The sequence below is a fragment of the Grampus griseus genome, assembly GCF_964374135.1.
Source record: "Grampus griseus genome assembly, chromosome: 16".
NCBI lineage: Eukaryota > Metazoa > Chordata > Mammalia > Artiodactyla > Delphinidae > Grampus > Grampus griseus.
This window is the reverse complement of record NC_139010.1, coordinates 58,174,348-58,192,596: the sequence shown is the minus strand read 5'-3', so window position 1 is coordinate 58,192,596 and position 18,249 is coordinate 58,174,348. Positions and strand designations below refer to the sequence as shown.

General features: G+C 37.8%; 1 protein-coding gene across 2 annotated transcripts in view; it reads right to left on the bottom strand.

Moving 5' to 3' along the window:
• CUTC (cutC copper transporter) overlaps positions 1 to 18,249 on the bottom strand; it is a 34,354-nt gene that overhangs the window by 15,534 nt on the left and 571 nt on the right. For both annotated transcript variants that reach the window (XM_082673212.1, XM_082673213.1), the window contains exons 2-7: positions 15,164 to 15,235; positions 11,471 to 11,530; positions 8,272 to 8,481; positions 7,570 to 7,605; positions 5,220 to 5,353; positions 326 to 353 (exon numbers count right to left, since the gene is read on the bottom strand). In XM_082673212.1, the coding sequence (XP_082529338.1) occupies positions 326 to 353; positions 5,220 to 5,353; positions 7,570 to 7,605; positions 8,272 to 8,481; positions 11,471 to 11,530; positions 15,164 to 15,235 (540 nt within the window). The remainder of the gene's footprint in view (positions 1 to 325; positions 354 to 5,219; positions 5,354 to 7,569; positions 7,606 to 8,271; positions 8,482 to 11,470; positions 11,531 to 15,163; positions 15,236 to 18,249) is intronic.

Here is an 18,249-nt window from a genome sequence, read left to right as displayed (position 1 = left end):
ACATTTGGCCCTAATGCAGTGTAGCAGCATCAAACTTGGTGTGCCTCACCAGAAATGAACATCTACATTCACAAAATTGTATACTATGGGAAAGCAAACATGGAGAAACCCCAATCCTTATTTGCTCTTCTCTGAGCGAAACCCTACTAGAGTGTTCCTCATGTAGTTTTAAATTGCAGCACAGATCCCCCAATCTTAAACATTTTAATCAAATTATATATTCTTTCCGAACACCATGTACTAATACTACCCCCCATACTGTCCTGCCTCTTTTGCTCTTCCTCACTATAGTGTTACACTAGTAAACGGATAGATAAATAAATACCTGGCATTACCACAATCCTGCCTTTTGCCTGAAAAAAGAAAAAAATAAACAATTTTAATATCCTTCTCTTACATGGGATAATAAGGCAGCAAAACAGAAACATAATTATATTAAATTTATTAAGTTACTACTAGTGTCTAATTTTCAATAGATCTTTCTATTTCTTTGGGATCTTGGGTAAGTAAAATGTTCAGAGTAGTAACTCTTTCTACCCAGAAAGGTTATTTTATTGTATTGCTTTAAAGACTTGTACTGTTATAAACACAAAGAATAGGAGAATAAAATATAAATACTAAATAATCACACCATCTTAAGAAAACCCATTACTGGGGGCTTCCCTGGTGGCGCAGTGGTTAAGAATCCACCAGCCAATGCAGGGGACACGGGTTTAAGTCCTGGTCTGGGAGGATCCCACATGCCGCGGAGCAAATAAGGCCATACACCACAACTACTGAGCCTGTGCTCTAGAGCCCACAAGCCACAAGTACTGAGCTCATGTGCCACAACTACTGAAGCCTGCACGCCTAGAGCCTGTGCTCCGCAACAAGAGAAGCCCCTGCACCGCAACGAACGCAGCTAGAGAAAGTGTGCACGCAGCAACGAAGACCCAACACAGCCAAAAATAATAAATAAAATAAAATTTTTAAAAAAGAAAAAAAGAGGGCTTCCCTGGTGGTGCAGTGGTTGAGAGTCCGCCTGCCAATGCAGGGGACACGGGTTCGTGCCCTGGTCCGGGAAGATCCCACATGCCATGAGCGGCTATGCCCATGAGCCACGGCCGTTGAGCCTGTGCGTCCGGAGCCTGTGCTCCGCAACGGGAAAGGCCACAACAGTGAGAGGTCTATGTACCCCCACAAAAAAAAAAAAAAAAAAAAAAGCCACTACTGAAAAATAACACTAATTCTGAGTTCTTGGCATGCGATGGAATGGAAGTAGTTGAATTTAAGTAAGATTTCAGCAGAAAAGAAAGAGAATAGCATAATCGTAAATTACTAGAAAAAAAATCTGTTCAAATCATGTGTCCTCAACTAAATTCCCTAGCTTATTATACTAATTAAATAAAACCATAGGTCCATTTTATTGGATATTAAGTAATAAAACTGAACTACATGAATTGATTTAATTTCTGATAATAGGTATTGAAATTTCCTTACTTTTATTCTAATTTTCATCCCATTTCCTAAATAAATTTTGGTGATATACCCAGTATCACTGAAAGTCAAAAGGAAATCACCTTTTTACAAATGCATACTCAGTAGAAACTCTAGTGGCAGTAGGTAATAATGACAGAATAAAAATAACATATAATGTTATAACAAGCTCACTAACTTGCAGAATAATACCCTGATCAAATTGCTCTATCATGAAAGTGTTTATCAAATGTCACTTTACTCACTCCTCCATCCATCCAACAAATATTTATTAAGTGCCTACCGTGTACCAGACTCTGTTGTAGGTATGAAGAACACTGTGACTGAAGGGGTCCAAAATATGTCACTGTGGCATAAAAATTATTTTGAGCTAAAGGCTGAAATTCCTTATCTGCCTAAAAGCAGAGCCTCCCAAAAGAACTGAAAAAGAACTCAACCGTCATAAATCCCCTCTCTGGAAGCAGCTCATCAGCACCACACCCAGGCAGACAATATCATAAAACTATCCTATCTCCCATCTATTCTTCTAAGGATACAATAATCTTTCCAAAAAGTCATTTGTTTTCCCATAAGGGCCCTTTCTCCTTCCACTTCTAAGTCCCTAAGTGCTCTCTTCCCCCTCCTTTACCTATTAGAAGATGGTATATAAGCCCCCAATTCTAAGCACCTCTTTGAGTCACATTTCTTTGTGAACTCCCATACATACATACACACGTGATTACAATCTTGTTTTCTTGCAAATCTATCTTTTGTCAGTTTAATTTGCAGGATCTCTAATACTGAACCTAGGAGGGTTCACTTTTCTTTTTAAAAAGAGGGTAAAGAAAAAGTTTTTCCTCTCTGACATCATGAGCAAGAGAAAGTTCCTATTCTCATGGGGCTTTCACGTTCAACGAAAACAGACAACAGATAGGTATATTTATAAAATATAAATATTTAAACATACAATGAATAAAAAAGCAAGGAAATGAAATAGAGAGTAAAAGGGAGAGGGGGCTATTTCACAAAATTTAATAATTGTTAGAGAAATAAGTGAAACAAGGCTGTTTAGTATCCTCAAACAGACTACAGCAAAATACCCACAAAACTAAATATTTACTATCTAGAACGCTGAAATGAGTTTAGGAGCAAAAAAGTCATACTTACTGTAACTGTTTCTTCCAACTGAAAGCTTTCTAAAACATGGACAAATGCTTAAAGAGATGAATTCTATCACTTTTTTTTTGGCCTTCCATAAAAGATTATTTAGAAGTATATGCTTACCTGAGGCTATCAAAGTGATTTACCAATACAGAGCAGTTACTAAGTGTCAGACCTTGTGCTGAAGTAATCCACAACTATTCTAAGAGGTAGGCACTATTATTATGCTAACTTTGTAGGTAAGGAAACTGAAGTTTAGGATGGTTAGATAAACTGCCCAAGGTCACTGTTAATAAGTGGCAAAACCAGGATTTAAACATAGACCTTTCTAATCCCAAATCCTATGCTTTAACCAGTATATTATACTACTAAGTAACTGCTTCAAAAAGTAAAGTTAGCATGATCTCACTTCTATGTGGGATCTAAAAAAGTAAAACACAGAGAAGCAGAGAATAGAATGGTGGTTACCAGGGGTAAGGAGGTGAAGGAAATGGGGAGATGTTGGTAAAAGGATACAAAGTTGCTATGTAGGATGAGTACGTCTATAGATCAAATGTATAGCATGATGACTACAGTCAATAAAACTGTACTGAATACTAAAATTTTGCTAAGAGAGTAGATTTCAGGTACTTTCACCACACACACACGCCACACAAGTTAACTATATGAACAGATGAACATGATCTTGACTGTAACCATTTCATTCTGTATATGTATATCAAAACATCAATGTTGTACACCTGTTATATATACATATAACTTTTACTTAAAAAAAGTAAAGTTAGTGTATAAGCATATTTAACCCAGCTCTTCCTGCCAACCAGTGATTAAACTACAAATCTCTCTCTCTCTCTCTCTCTCTCTCACACACACACACACACACACACACACACAAATATTATGAAATGCAATATATGACTACAACAATTATTCTCTACTCCATACTGAGTAACCATTTTAAAATGGAAAGCTGACTCATCAATTCTTCTATTTTAAAACCCTTCAGGCTTCCCCAGTGCACCAAGGATAAAATACAAACTCTTAAATAGTTTTCAAGGCTCTGGACAGTATTCTTCTCTTCACATTCAACATTATAGTCATTCTTCAATATCTTAATAAATGATGCTCACTTTTGTTTCTAGGCCTTTGCATATACTGTTTTGTCCACATGGAGCATCCCCCCGACTCTCCCTCTCCCTATTCCCTTTTACATTGATGGCTCCTAATCATCCTTCAAATGAGTAAAACATTGCAGTGTGGATTTCTTTTCTTCTGGGAAGCTAACTACTGTTAATCCCAATCCCTCAAATCTGGGGTTAATTCCTCTCCAATGTGCTCCCACAGCACTTTTTTTTTTTATATAGTACTCTATTAAAAGTGCCTGTTGTGCACTAGTTTGTAAGGGCAATGACTACAGACACACACACGCGTGCGTGCGCAGGCACCCCTTGGTCACCAACATAGGGCAAATGTCCTGCACCTTAATATATACTTAATAAATATTTATAAAACCAGTAAGTTCCAGTCTAGAAAAATTTATCTGATCCTCAGGTGAAATTTCTGAAAATTATTTTCATGGTTATAGAAAAGTAAACATAAGCAGATGTCTACACAAAAACACTAAATAATATTATTAATAATAGCAGTAATAATAATTATAGACACTAACATGTATTAAAATCTAATATATATCAAGCACTCTGCTAAGGCTCTTACCAAGAGCCTTTCTTATCTCTTATATTATCTCTTATCTCTACCAATCCTACCTGATCTCTACCAATCCTCAGAGCAACCCTATATAGGAGATATTAAACTTATCTCAATTTCACATGAGGAAACAGAGGCTTAAACGCTAGTAATCTACTCAACATTATACAGCAAGTGTCAAAACTGTCTCAAATCCAGAACATTCTCATCTCAAAGTCCATACTCACTCACTTAGAATGCCTCTGGACGGGTGTCAGAAAAACACAGACATACTACAATTACAAAGCCATCTTCTGGCTGTTCTACAAATGATGTGAACTCACAAGAGGACATCATATAAGAGAAAAATGTATTTCCTCCTATCTTGGTAGTTTGGGAGAAATGAGAAGGATACAGTTTTAGGTTTTTTTTGGCTGTGCCATCTGGCATGCAGGATCTTAGTTCCCCCACCAGGGATCGAACCCGTGCCCCCTGCAGTGGAAGCGTGGAGTCTTAATCACTGGACCACAAGGGAAGTCCCAGTTTTAGTTTTAGAATTCACCTCGAAATGATAATTTTCTCAAATTTTATGTGGGAACCCCTGAGTATACATAGGTTGCCAGTAAGAAGATATGGCTTAAACTATGCAACGCTGATGGCAGAAGAAAGGTAAAATTTGCTGTGGTTATCCAAATTAGATCAGTTATTTAGGCATTGTCTATAATTTGATCTTAAGAGCCTTGGCTACTAAAAATGCTCATGTGAAAGAAATAAAAATTATAAAATATGTTATTTCCTGCTTGCTATGGAGTAACCACAAAGTCAGTAATATGTAGTTTCACAACCTCGTTGAACAGCAGAATATCAGAAGTAACCACAACAGCATCTTAGGAAGAAAGGAAGGAAATTGTGTGTACCTGATCTATGAGTCGCTTTATTAGGGGTAGTCCTTCTAGTGCTGAAATGTCGCATCCACTGGTTAATACTCTTTCAAATCCCAAAGTTAAGAGGGTCTCTAGAGCTGCCATTGGATCATGAACCATGTCAAAGGCTGAAATAAATAAAACTGACTTGAATTTTGAACAGATATCTCTAATACAGTGCTTTCCAAAATGTAGTATACACACAGTGGTATGCTGGACCTAGCTTGTCCTGGCTTGCAAGAGTCAGTTGTTAAATATTCAGGAATTTTGCAAGCATGATTGTCAATCCATTGGCAGCTGAAATTAGTCAAGGTGAAAGTACAAAACCACAGAAATCAACAAATGCTACAAATCAGGACTCTTTTTTCCTGAGAACCAGTTTACCAGCATACCACAGTCAGCATGCCACCAATGGTATGCAGGATCATTTTAGATGGTATGCATTTGAACAGATGCATTTACTTAAATGCAGATTAGAAGTGAAAAGTTTCCATTTTTCATTAGTTATAAAGTTTCTCTTTAAAATAAATTTACTTAAGATTTTAAGAAAATTATTAAATACATTTGCACAAGTAGCCCTTGGATATGGTAAAATTGTAAACGTAACAGGCAAGTGACTCAAATTTGGGAGTCTGCTCTAAGGGTTCAAACAAACTGGACAAACAGAATGAAAACATTACACTCACCAGTTCTAGAAAAAGCCTTGGTTCACATTCTCATTATTGACTAATATTTTATTCTAATCCATTTATCCCATGTACTCAAGACTCATAGTATAAGGAAAGTTGTTTACAACAGACTATATGAGGTTTCAGTTCCATCCTACTTTCTAAGAGACTTCTCTCCCCCTCAGTGAGGAAACTGGCAATAGGAACCCCAAAGAAAACTACTTCTGCTTTGGTTCTCAGCACTGCTACATGATACGTAAGTGCTAATCTATGGTGGATTAGGCGGTAGACCCCTTCCTTTCACCCTTTAGTGTATGTAGGCAGCTAAATGTAACACAGAGGATTTTCCTTTTTTGGTGGCAGTACCTTCTCAGTGATTATACTGTCATAATATTAAATACATGAGTGAAAAAAATGTGGAGCACAGGACAATATAACAATATAAAAACATGGAAATATTTTTGCTAAATTTATTGAAGGAAAAGACAAAAACTTTGAAATGATTTTCTTAGTTTAAGAACAGACAAATATATTCTATATGGTGGGTTTATTTTGAATTATTTACCATATCAAATTTTAAACTATATATTTTTCAGATAAATGTTTACTAATTTAAATTACCTCATATTTTAAAACTTTTCTTTTTTCTTTTGGCTAGCTTCAAAGTTCTGACTTTTAAGCGATCTAACATCTTTTAGTTATTGCTAGTTTATGAGAAGCATTGCTAAACAGCAAGTCAAGAAAGTTTTCTGGTGTTACTCATTTCATAAAGAAACAAGGATTACAAATGCTATATACTTAATTTCTACAAATGGATGCAAATCCTAGTGTCCACTCTCATCCTAATCTTTGGATGCTTACTCAAAAGGACAAAAAATATTCAATAATTTTTCATGCATATCATCAAATAAAAAAAATTGAAGACTTCTTTCTTTTCATGTGCAATGGCAGTGCCTCTGAAGGCAAAATTCACACTTGTTCCTCCATTTTACCAATGCTAGGCAAAAATGTATGGAAATTGTAACTGCCTGATTTAGAGATAAGAAGATACTTTTTAGAAATCATTCTGATGCAGACAAGCTATCAATAATGTACAATAATTTTGTGCACTATAGTGAACATCTGTTCATTGATTATCCAGCACCTATTTCTTCTCTCCTCTTCCTAATAGTATCCAATTCTTCATCAGATACCCTCCCCCTCTCTGCCCACGAATCTTATATTCATCTGTGAAAGCTGACCTCACTCCTAGCTCCAGAATGATCTTATCTGGCTTAAGCCAAGCAGCACATTTCCTTTCATTGGCCATAGTGATTTATCCTTTTTGAGACTGCACATGACCTGAGGCAAACTAATAAAAATGAATCTCAGGATTCTTGCTTGGAAAGCTGTGACAAGCACACGCACTTGTAGGCAATGCTTACTCTCTCCCTCTATTATATGCCACCACCACCACCTTCTGCTTTTAACAACTTTTCATAACTAAGCCTTCATATTTTCTAGAAATTGTCCATCTCTAAATTTACAACTGTTAGTCCCATGACCAGTATAAAAAAACCAATTGGTAACACTGTAACGACACTATACAATTGTGTTCCAGAAAAAAGGTTGTGGCATTTGGTGAAATGAGAAAACTGACACCGTTCAACAGAACTTCTAAAATGGAAATGACTCACCTCGGTGGAAAGTGACTGGCAGAGGACGGCAAATAGCTATATAAAGAAAATCACATGACAACATGAATGAAGAGATCATCACTGATTACTATTTACAGAATTCTCCATGTTAGAATGAACTTTTTAATACTTTCTTCTCTTAAGTGAAGACACTGAACTAAAATAATAAAAAAATGGCAACCTTCCAAATCCAAAAGTCCTATGTTTCCATTAATCTCTGATTTTCAGTTAAAAAAAAAAAAAAGTCATCCACTCCTTAGAGGCACCAAATAAAAACTATATGATTTGGCAACTATAAGGGTAGCATTACATCTATTACGACCCTTCTGAAAATCTTCAAGAAATACTCTGGCCTAGTAATATCAGTAGTTTGCTTCTGTCCTCTCTACATCTCCCCATCCTCACCAACTGTAATAGCTTTTCAACTTTTCAGTGCTGTGATTAAAGGAATCAAGGTAAATTTCCCTTAAACCCTATAGGAACAGTAGCAGAATCCAATCTATAGTAACTGAGAGAGTCAGGAGGGCTATGTCACACATAGTCTCTACCCAAAACACCTAAATAGCTAGTGTTTAAAATAGGTTAGTATAAGTGCCTGCAAGTGTGAATGAAAAGTCAGTTTTGTGATTGCGTTTTTCTATATTGGGAGTATTCAATGCAATCATCATTAGACGCTTTTTGGTCTCAGATACAAATTCTTACCAATAAGGGACATGCACAGTTCTTTGTCAATGTGTCCATCTTCAGTCAGTGCCCCAAATACCAAACCATCAGCACCATAAAGTTTGGCAAGACGAATGTCAGCCTTCATCACCTCAACTTCACGGTCTGAATATAAAAAATCACCTCCACGCGGCCGAATCATCACAAAAACTGGTATCTGGACATACTGCTTCACTACTTGAAGGACACCTATAAGAATAGAGCAGACTAATTAAAATTCAAATGTGAGCTAAAAGCTCAAGGAAGTCAATAAAATATTACTGTACTGGTCTTTTACATTTGCTCTAGTGTATCACTTCTACAAGAAATGGAAGAGTTGATGGAATAAACCATAGAAAGATGGATCTAAAGGAAAAAGGAGACACTGAGAAGAAAAACGTACATATAGTAGAAGTTACGTAATAAGAAAATCAAGGGTAAATAAAAAAGCAATTTAGAAAATAGAAGGAAGTTACCACATTTTAAAAGCACTTGTCAGTTGACTCAACTAAATTCTTTTACTGGAATGTGACATTTGAAAGTGTAATAACTACCAGGCTCTATGTTCTGCCAGTGTATTCCCTAAGATCCAGTTTCTCCTTCATAATGATTACAGCTCTATTTAAAACCTACTATAGAGATGGTTACATAGTTCTAAAGTTTATGATTCCTTAATGGAAAAAGATATTTAGCAAAGCCTTTTTTTTAATAAGAGATATGCAAAAGGGAGCAAAGTTGAACTTATTTGTGATTTTATGAGGAGATCTATGAATAAAAGTACCCAAATTTGACACACTTCGTGGCTAGTTCAGAAACACTCAATGGTATAAGATCTGTGGCAAGCACCATTAGTGTTTACCCAATGTGAATTTACGTCTTTTTCCTTGCTACAAGAACCCCGATTCTGCATGGGATAGCAATGTGCCCATCACCAAGTAATGAATCATACATGACTGCTGTTGCAAAAACCAGACTGCACTCAAATAACAGGTATGTTCTAGGTATTTCACAAAGTGGCCAGGGAATGCCCTCCTTTATTTTAGAGAGGGGAGTCCAAAAAGCCATTGCATATATAAATCTTTTATACTAAATAACGCTATCATCCATCTCGGAGTAAAATATTGGAGTCAAAATTTCATATAGGGACTTGGGCTTTTGACCAAGACAGAGTAACAGGAACTGGATTTACCCTTCTACCCATAAAACCAAAAAACAGACAAAACATATGAAACAATGGTTTGCAACAAAGGATAATGTTGCCTGAGAGATGGGAAACAAATGAGGTGAGCTCTCTGAATGACCCAGATTACTACCTTGAGAGTTTTCCAGGCCACAGCATAGGGAGACGGAACCCAGGCAGAGGCCAGAGAATTCTCTGAGTTGAGGAGACAAAGCTGAGAGTCCAGGAAGACCAAGTGGCTAGAGTTCACAGCAGAGAATAGCAGGGAGGAGAGAAAAAGAACCCTGGAGATCTGCACAGAACCACACACCCCCTTCCCGCTAATATTCAGCTGAGTACCGATCGGCGTATGCACGCAAGGAAACTACACAAAGCCAGAGAAAGACCCACTGAAAAGAATTAGAAGAAATAGTGCCTGTCATTCACACCAGGACAGGAATAATGCCTGTTCCCACCAGCCACACACAGGAAAATTTCAAGATTCATGGGGCACTGGGTAGAGTACACAGAAGGTCTTGCCTCAGTAGTGGGGAATAACACTATTCCAGACCCACTTAACAAATTTTAAAAACCCAATCCAAAATGAACAAACTGTTACCTAACTGCTCAAGAATATTTATAGGAATATAAAAGTATCCAGTACCCAGCAAAGCAAAATTCATAATGTCTTACATACAATGAAAAATTATCAGGCAGGGAAACAAGATGCATCATTAGGCGAAAATCAATCAAACAAAACCAACCTAGAACTGATACAGATGTTAGAATTAGCAGCCAAGTCATTAAAATAGCTATTGTAACTTTATTCTACGTGTTCAAAAAAGCTAAAAAGTGACATGAGAGATATAACAACAATCTCAAATATCTAGGGATGAAAACTACAGTGTGTGAGATGAAAAATACACTAGGTGGGATTAACAGCAATTAGACATTGCAGAGAAAAGATCAATAAACTTGAAAACAAAGGAATAGGATCTATAGAAAATGAAACAGAGAAAAAGTTTTTTTAAGAGTAGTTCATCAGTGAGCTGTGGAACAATTTTAAGCAGGCTTAAGTAAGTTAGTTGAAGTCTTTGAAGGAGGGAGTGGAGGACATTAAATGCTGAAAAATTTGCAAATGTGATGAAAAGTACAAATGCACATGTCCAAGAAACATGAAAAAAACTACACTCAGGTACATCATACTCAAATTGTTCAAAACCAAGAATAAAGAACAAAATCTTAAAAGTAACAAAGAGAAAGAAAAATTACACAGAAAAGAACAAAGGTTTGGATGACAGATTTCCTGTCAGAAACAATACAAGCAAGAAGACAGTGGAGAAGCATCTTTAAAGTCCTGGCAGAATAAAACTGTCAACCTAGAATTCTACACCCAGCAAAAATATCTTTCAAAAATGGGGAAAGGTGTTTTCAGATACACAAAAGCTGAAAGAATTCATCACCAGCACATTGTACCACAAAAAATGTTAGAAGAATTACTTCAGGCAGAAGGAAAATGAAACCAGATGAAAATATAGATCTATACAAAGGAAGAGCATCAGAAATGGTTAATTACACATGGGTAAATATGATGTCTTCTTATTATTTCAACCTCTTTAAAAGATAACTGGCTCTTTAAACAAAAATAATAACAATGCAGTGTGGGTTTTTTAACATATGTAAAAGAAAAATGTATGACAACAGCACAAAGACTAAGAGGGGTGAAATGAAGACAAAAATCAGTATACCAAGGATGCCAGAATGGAAAGATAAAAAAAAACACGGTCCTTGACATTACTGTAGAGCATATGAACCAATATTAACAGTAACTTAATCTCAACTTTATGATACATAAGGGAAAAAAAAATCTATTTGATCACATCTGTGATAGACAAGTTTATTTGCAACCATAAACATTTCTAACTGATACAATATCCATGGCATAGTTAACATGTTAGTAACTTCAGTAAAATATCCCAATGAAACAGATTATCAATTGTCTCCAGGCTCTATGAGAAAATCTGAAAAATGGACACTTACCCATGCTGGGTGTGGTTCCTCCTTCCACTAAGCCAGAACATAATTCAATGCGATCAGCACCTGTAATAAGAAAAGCATTGCTAAGCATAATAATTTTGTTGTTGTTGTTGTTGTTTTGTGTTACGCGGGCCTCTCACTGTTGTGGCCTCTCCCATTGCGGAGCACAGCCTCCGGATGCGCAGGCTCAGCGGCCATGGCTCACGGGCCCAGCTGCTCCGCGTCATGTGGGATCTTCCCGGACCGGGGCACGAACCCGTGTCCCCTGCATCGGCAGGCGGACTCTCAACCACTGCACCACCAAGGAAGCCCATAATAATTTTTTTAATTAAAAAAATTAAGAAAAATTTTCAAAAGCATTGTTCAAAAGTTATTGTCCAAAATAAACTCTTATTAAACAGCAAACTTAACATTTTTTTCCTAAGTGTAGAACAGAGTCTTAGAAACTGAGAGAAATCAAATTATAAAACTAGAGTAAAACTCTATTTTTAAACCCAACTATATTCTGCAACCCACATTGCTACTGATAGTCAAATTTAAGAGTTAATTCAAGTTAAGCTAGGTCTCTTAAAATTTTGTATTATAGGGTTGCTTCTCTACGTACAACGAAGTGATTTAGAATAAAGAAGTTTCTGGATTGACCACAGTGGAACACTGACTCTTCATTGATTAAAAAAATAGCAATCTCGGGGGCTTCCCTGGTGGTGCAGTGGTTGAGAGTCCGCCTGCCGATGCAGGGGACACGGGTTCGTGCCCCGGTCCGGGAAGATCCCACATGCTGCGGAGCGGCTGGGCCCGTGAGCCATGGCCGCTCAGCCTGAGCGTCCAGAGCCTGTGCTCCACAACGGGAGAGGTCACAACAGTGAGAGGCCCGCGTACCGCAAAAAAAAAAAAAAAAAAAAAAAAAAGCCATCTCGGGACTTCCCTTGTGGCGCAGTGGTTGGGAATCCTCCTGCCAGTGCAGGGGACACGGGTTTGAGCCCTGGTCCGGGAAGATCCCACATGCCACGGAGCAACTAAGCCTGTGCACCACAACTACTAAGCCTGCGCTCTAGAGCCCACGAGCCACAACTACCAAGCCCATGTGCCACAATACTGAAGCCCGCATGCCTAGAGCCCGTGCTCTGCAACAAGAGAAGCCACCGCAATGAGAAGCCTGCACACCGCAACGAAGAGTAGCCCCTGCTCACTGTAACTAGGGAAAAGCCCGTGTGCAGTCATGAAGACCCAATGCAGCCAAAAATAAATAAATAAATACATAAATTTAAAAAATAAAATAAATAAAATTAAAATAAAAGATGAAAATCACAGTTTCTTTAACAAACTATAAGGAAAGAAAAGAAAGAATTAAAGAAAGAAAAAAGGGAAACATAGACTGAAACAGACATATCAAAAAAATGTTTATATCTTGATTCAAAGAACTGTAAAACAAAACAAAACTGTGTGAGCCAATTGGGGAAAGCTGAAAACTAACTGGGTATTTTTGATGATATTAATAAATATTATTTTAAAAAGATGTTAATGATATTTTGGTTATTATTATTATTTTTTTTTTTTGCGGTACCCGGGCCTCTCACTGTTGTGGCCTCTCCCGTTGCAGAGCACAGGCTCTGGACGCGCAGGCTCAGCGGTTATGGCTCACGGGCCCAGCCACTCCGTGGCATGTGGGATCTTCCCAGACCGGGGCACGAACCCATGTCCCCTGCATCGCAGGCGGACTCTCAACCACTGCGCCACCAGGGAAGCCCTATTATTATTATTTTTAAAGGTTATTATTATTATTTTTAAAGCTTTTTAGAGATACTGAAATATTTGTGGATGAAATGACATAATGTCTGGGATTTGCTTCAGAATAATTTGGGGATGGGAGAGGGAAGGTAGGAATATAGATCAGAGGTCAGTAAATGATGGTCTGCAGGCCAAAGGCTCACAAGCTTCTTTTTGTTATGGCATTCAAGTTTAACATGTTTTCGTGTATTTTTAAAAATTAATTAATTAATTAATTAATTTATTTATTTATGGTCATGTTGGGTCTTCATTGCTGCACACGGGTTTTCTCTAGTTGTGTCGAGCGGAGGCTACACTTCATTGCAGTTCATGGGCTTCTCATTGTGGTGGCTTCTCTTTTTGTGCAGCATGGGCTCTAGGCGCGCGGGCTTCAGTAGTTGTGGCATGTGGGCTCAGTAGTCATGGCTTGTGGGCTCTAGAGCGCAGGCTCAGTAGTTGTGGCGCATGGGCTCAGTTGCTAAGCGGCACCTGGCATCTTCCCGGACCAGGGCTCGAACCCATGTCCCCTGCACTGACAGGTGGATTCTTAACCACTGTGCCACCAGGGAAGTCCTGTTTTCGTGTATTTTTAAAAAACATACATTTCATACAACTGACCCATTTCATACAATTCACCCTTTTACAGTGTATAATTCAATGGTTTTTAGTATGCTCACAGAATTTTGCAACCATTGTCACCAATTTTAGAACGTTTTCATAACCCCAAAAAGAAACCTCACACCCTTCAGCAGTCACTTTCCCTTCTCCCCATGCTCCGCAGTCCTTGGCAAGCACCAATCTACTTTGTCTATAAGAAAATTGCCTATTCTGGATATTTCATACAGTTGAATCATACAATATGTGGTATTTTTTGACTGCTTTCTTCCACTTAGAATAATATTTCAAGATTCATCTATGTTGTAGCTTGATCAGTACTTCACCCTTTTTTTATTGCCAAATTGAGAATGGTTTTTACATTTTCAAAGGATTTTTTAAAAAAACAAAGAATATATGACGGAGACCAAATGTGGCCAGCAAAGTCAGAAATATATTCTGTCTTGCTCTTAACAAAAACGTTTGCTCACCCCCAATATAAATGAAAGATTGGCCATGTACTGAAAATGATTAAAGCTGATGGGTACATGGTGATTCATTATACTATTCTCTCTACTTCTGTATATGTTTGAAATTTTCTATAATAAAGTTTAAAAATTTTTCTGATCCTGAGATGATGGGAATTCCTGTGCTTCCTGTTAAAGCAAGTCCAGGGTGCAAAAGAAACCATGAGGTAAAATATATGATGTTCAAAAAAAAAAAAGATTATGATAGAAGTCCTCACAATGAAAAAAGCATCAAATCTCTAAAATCAGTGGCCTGAAAAAAATTAAATCTTTGCTAAGTTCAATTTTTAAAAAGTTGGTTAGGGCTTCCCTGGTGGTGCAGTGGTTAAAGATCTGCCTGCAAATGCAGGGGACACAGGTTAGATCCCTGGTCTGGGAAGATCCCACATGCTGTGGAGCAACTAAGTCCATGCACCACAACTACTGAAGCCCGCACACCTAGAGCCCGTGCTCCACAACAAGAGAAGCCACCGCAATGAGAAGCCCGTGGACCACAACGAAGAGTAGCCCCTGCTCGCCGCAATTAGAGAAAGCCCGCATGCAGCAACAAAGACCCAACGCAGCCAAAAATTAAAATTAAAAAAAAAAAAAGTTGGTTAGTAAGCACTATTATGGACACCTGACTCAAAATGTAACCTACTGGGGAAGTAGGACTAGACGATCAGTAGGTTTTCTAGTTGGTTGGTTGTTTCCAAAAGGATTACTGGGATCCTTAGAGATCACAAAGGTTCCTAAGGTCAGTTCACAGGATTCATTTTCAGACTTTTAAAAGGACTGCCAATTGCCATGATTTTCTAATTTCTCTTACCTCCTCTTTCTGCATTTACAGCTGACTCCACTGAATCAACACACACTTCCATAAGAAACCCATTTGCTGCTCCTAAAATATACAGAGAACAATGAAATTTCATGATGATACTATCCATCCAGACCACGCGACCACAGATATTTTACATTTTGCTGCCAAAATCCAAATGTCTAATGGACCTAGAGACTGTCAAACAGAGTGAAGTAAGTCAGAAAGAGAAAAACAAATATCATATATTAATGCATATATGTGGAACCTAGAAAAATGGTACACATGAACTGGTTTGCAAGGCAGAAATAGAGACACAGATGTAGAGAACAAACGCATGGACACCAAGGGGGTAAGCGGTGGGGGTTGGGGTGGTGGTGCGATGAATTGGGAGACTGGGGTTGACACGTATACACTAATATGTATAAAACATAACTAATAAAAACCTGCTGTATAAAAAAAGAAATTTAAAAAAAAGAAATTATACTGAGAAAAATATACACTGAATGCCAAGTTAATCTTCCTAAAACACAGACCTCATCATCACATTCCAGGTCAAGATTCTTTCGATGGCTTCTCAACACCTGCAGAATATGTTTAAACTTCTTCATAAGGTATGTATATTTAAGAGCAGGGATGGATCTCAAATCCTGACCAGACAACTGATTTGTGTGATTCTAGACAAATTACTTAGCCTAAGTTTTCTATAAAACAGAGTAGGTTTTAGTACCTACCTCAGAGTAGTGAGGATAAAATGAGATAATTCATTTCAAGTGTATAGTACCCACTAAGTATACAAAAAGTACTAGTTGTCATTAATTAACTATACATTATTTCCTCTACATGCCTCAAGTTCCCCCTGATCCCCATCCCTGCTCTTGGTTATGCCATCTCCTCAATCCACAGTGCTTCCAGCTCTATCTTTGAATGCTAAAATCTTCCAAGGTTCATGTCAAATCACATTTCCATGATATTTTCTCTCTCCCAAAGTAGGAAATTGTATCTCCCTTTTCTGAACTCATATAACTCTTCATAAACTATATGTTCCTCTTTAAAGCACTAACTCATCTCTTTAAAACATTATTTTCTCATATTATTATTTATGTAGATAGGTGTCTGATCACTCTTACTTGACCTAAACTTCCTAAGTAAAGTCTTTATGTGAGAAATCTTTATTATTACCCACAGTAAGTACATTGTCTACCACAGTACACGATAGACACACGAAGATTTACTAAAGGCTGAATATTTATAAATTCATAAAAATTCATGTATTTACACTAAAGATGTGATGAAAACAGAGTTTTGAATTTTTTCTGTAAGTTAAGCACATACTGTTTTAAAAAAATTAAAACTACTGAATGCATACCTAATAATGCCTAAAAGAATGTTCACCACATACTGATAATTGTTACTACTAGGTGGTGAGATTTAAAGTTACTTTTACTTTCTTCTTTTTACTTTTCTATATTGCTTGATTCTTCTACCCGATGTTGCTTTTATAGTTTTTTTTAAAATCAATTTTCAACTTGAAAAACAAAAGTCTATCATCCACTAACATCAAACTGTAACTGCCTCATTTATTTAGGAGAAGACTATCAGAAAGAGCTAAGTGACACTCTGTGCCCTTAACCAACAGCACTGCATTAATTCCATGGTTTTCCTGATAGCCACCCACACCAGCTGTCAGATCAATCTAACTGAACAGTGCTGCAGGGGTACCATTTGCCTCACACAAGAAAACACCTTGGTGGGAATTCCCTGGCAGTCCAGTGGTTAGGACTCGGCGTTTTCACTGCCAGGGCCCGGGTTCAATACCTGGTAGGGGAACTAAGATCCCGAAATCTCGTGGCTCAACCTTGGCCAGGAGAGGGTGGGGATGCACACTTACAGAACAAACTTACAGTTACCAGGGGAGAAGGATGGGGGGGAGGGACAGACTGGAAGTTTGGGATTGACATGTACACGCTGCTATATTTAAAATAGATAACCAACAGGACCTACTGTATCGCACAGGGAACTCTGCTCAATACTCTGTAATAACATAAATGGGAAAAGAATTTGAAAAGAGTAGATACATGAAAATGTATAGCTGAATCACTCTGCTGTACACCTGAAACTAACACAACATTGTTAATCTACTCTACTCCAATATAAAATAAAAATTAAAAAAAAAGAGTAAGGCAATTGTCCTAAAAAAGGAAGTTATTTGTAGGGATCAAAGAAGAGAACATTTGTTTGGAGCAGCAGTTCTCAAAGTGGGGTAGTCCAGTTAACTCTGAACTAGGGCACTCTAACACACTTTCAGAGTCCGTACAGTGAAAATTATTTTCATAGTAATACTGAGACTTTGCCTTTTTCACTCTCATTCTCTCACAAGTGGAGTGGAATTTTGGGGAGGCTACTTGACCTGTCAGATTGAATGCAGAAGCAGGTATGAGAATTCCATTTAGCCAGATGTTAAAGAGACCTGCAAAAATACAAAAACATTGGCACTATTCTCACTATTTTTTGTTTGCTCAGGAAAATGGTGATATTTTTTCATAAAAAATGTTAACATGTAATGGGTTTATTATGTTTTTTTCTAGTTAATAAATATTTTTTTAAATTCCTGTTTGATAAAATAAAAATAAAATTTAAAAATTTCCTGTTTTAATTTCTAACGTGGACAATATCGATAGATTTAACCTATATAAATAAAAGGTCTTTGAGGGTCTGAATAATTTTAAGAGGGCCAAGGGGTCTTGAGATTAAAAAGTTTGAGAACTGCTAGTTTGGAGGAACCAAGAGTTTACGGAGGACGGACCTGGCAAATTCCCTAACACCTGCCATGCCAGCGCACCCTGGCCCGTTAGGAAGAACTCCGGGCTTGGGGCAGCTAAGCTCTGCCACTTGGGAGGGGTGTGGCTTTAGGGGCAATCCTCGACCCCGCCGTAGAAGCTACAGGCTATTAAGCGGTCCCCACAGGTTTGGCACTGAGCTCAGCGCTCGACACTGAACCATCACAGCGGTGCCGTGAGGGCGTACTGGTATCCTCAGTGGAGAAGGGAAAAGCGAGGCGGAGAGAAGTTAACCAACTTGAATACGGTCGCACGACG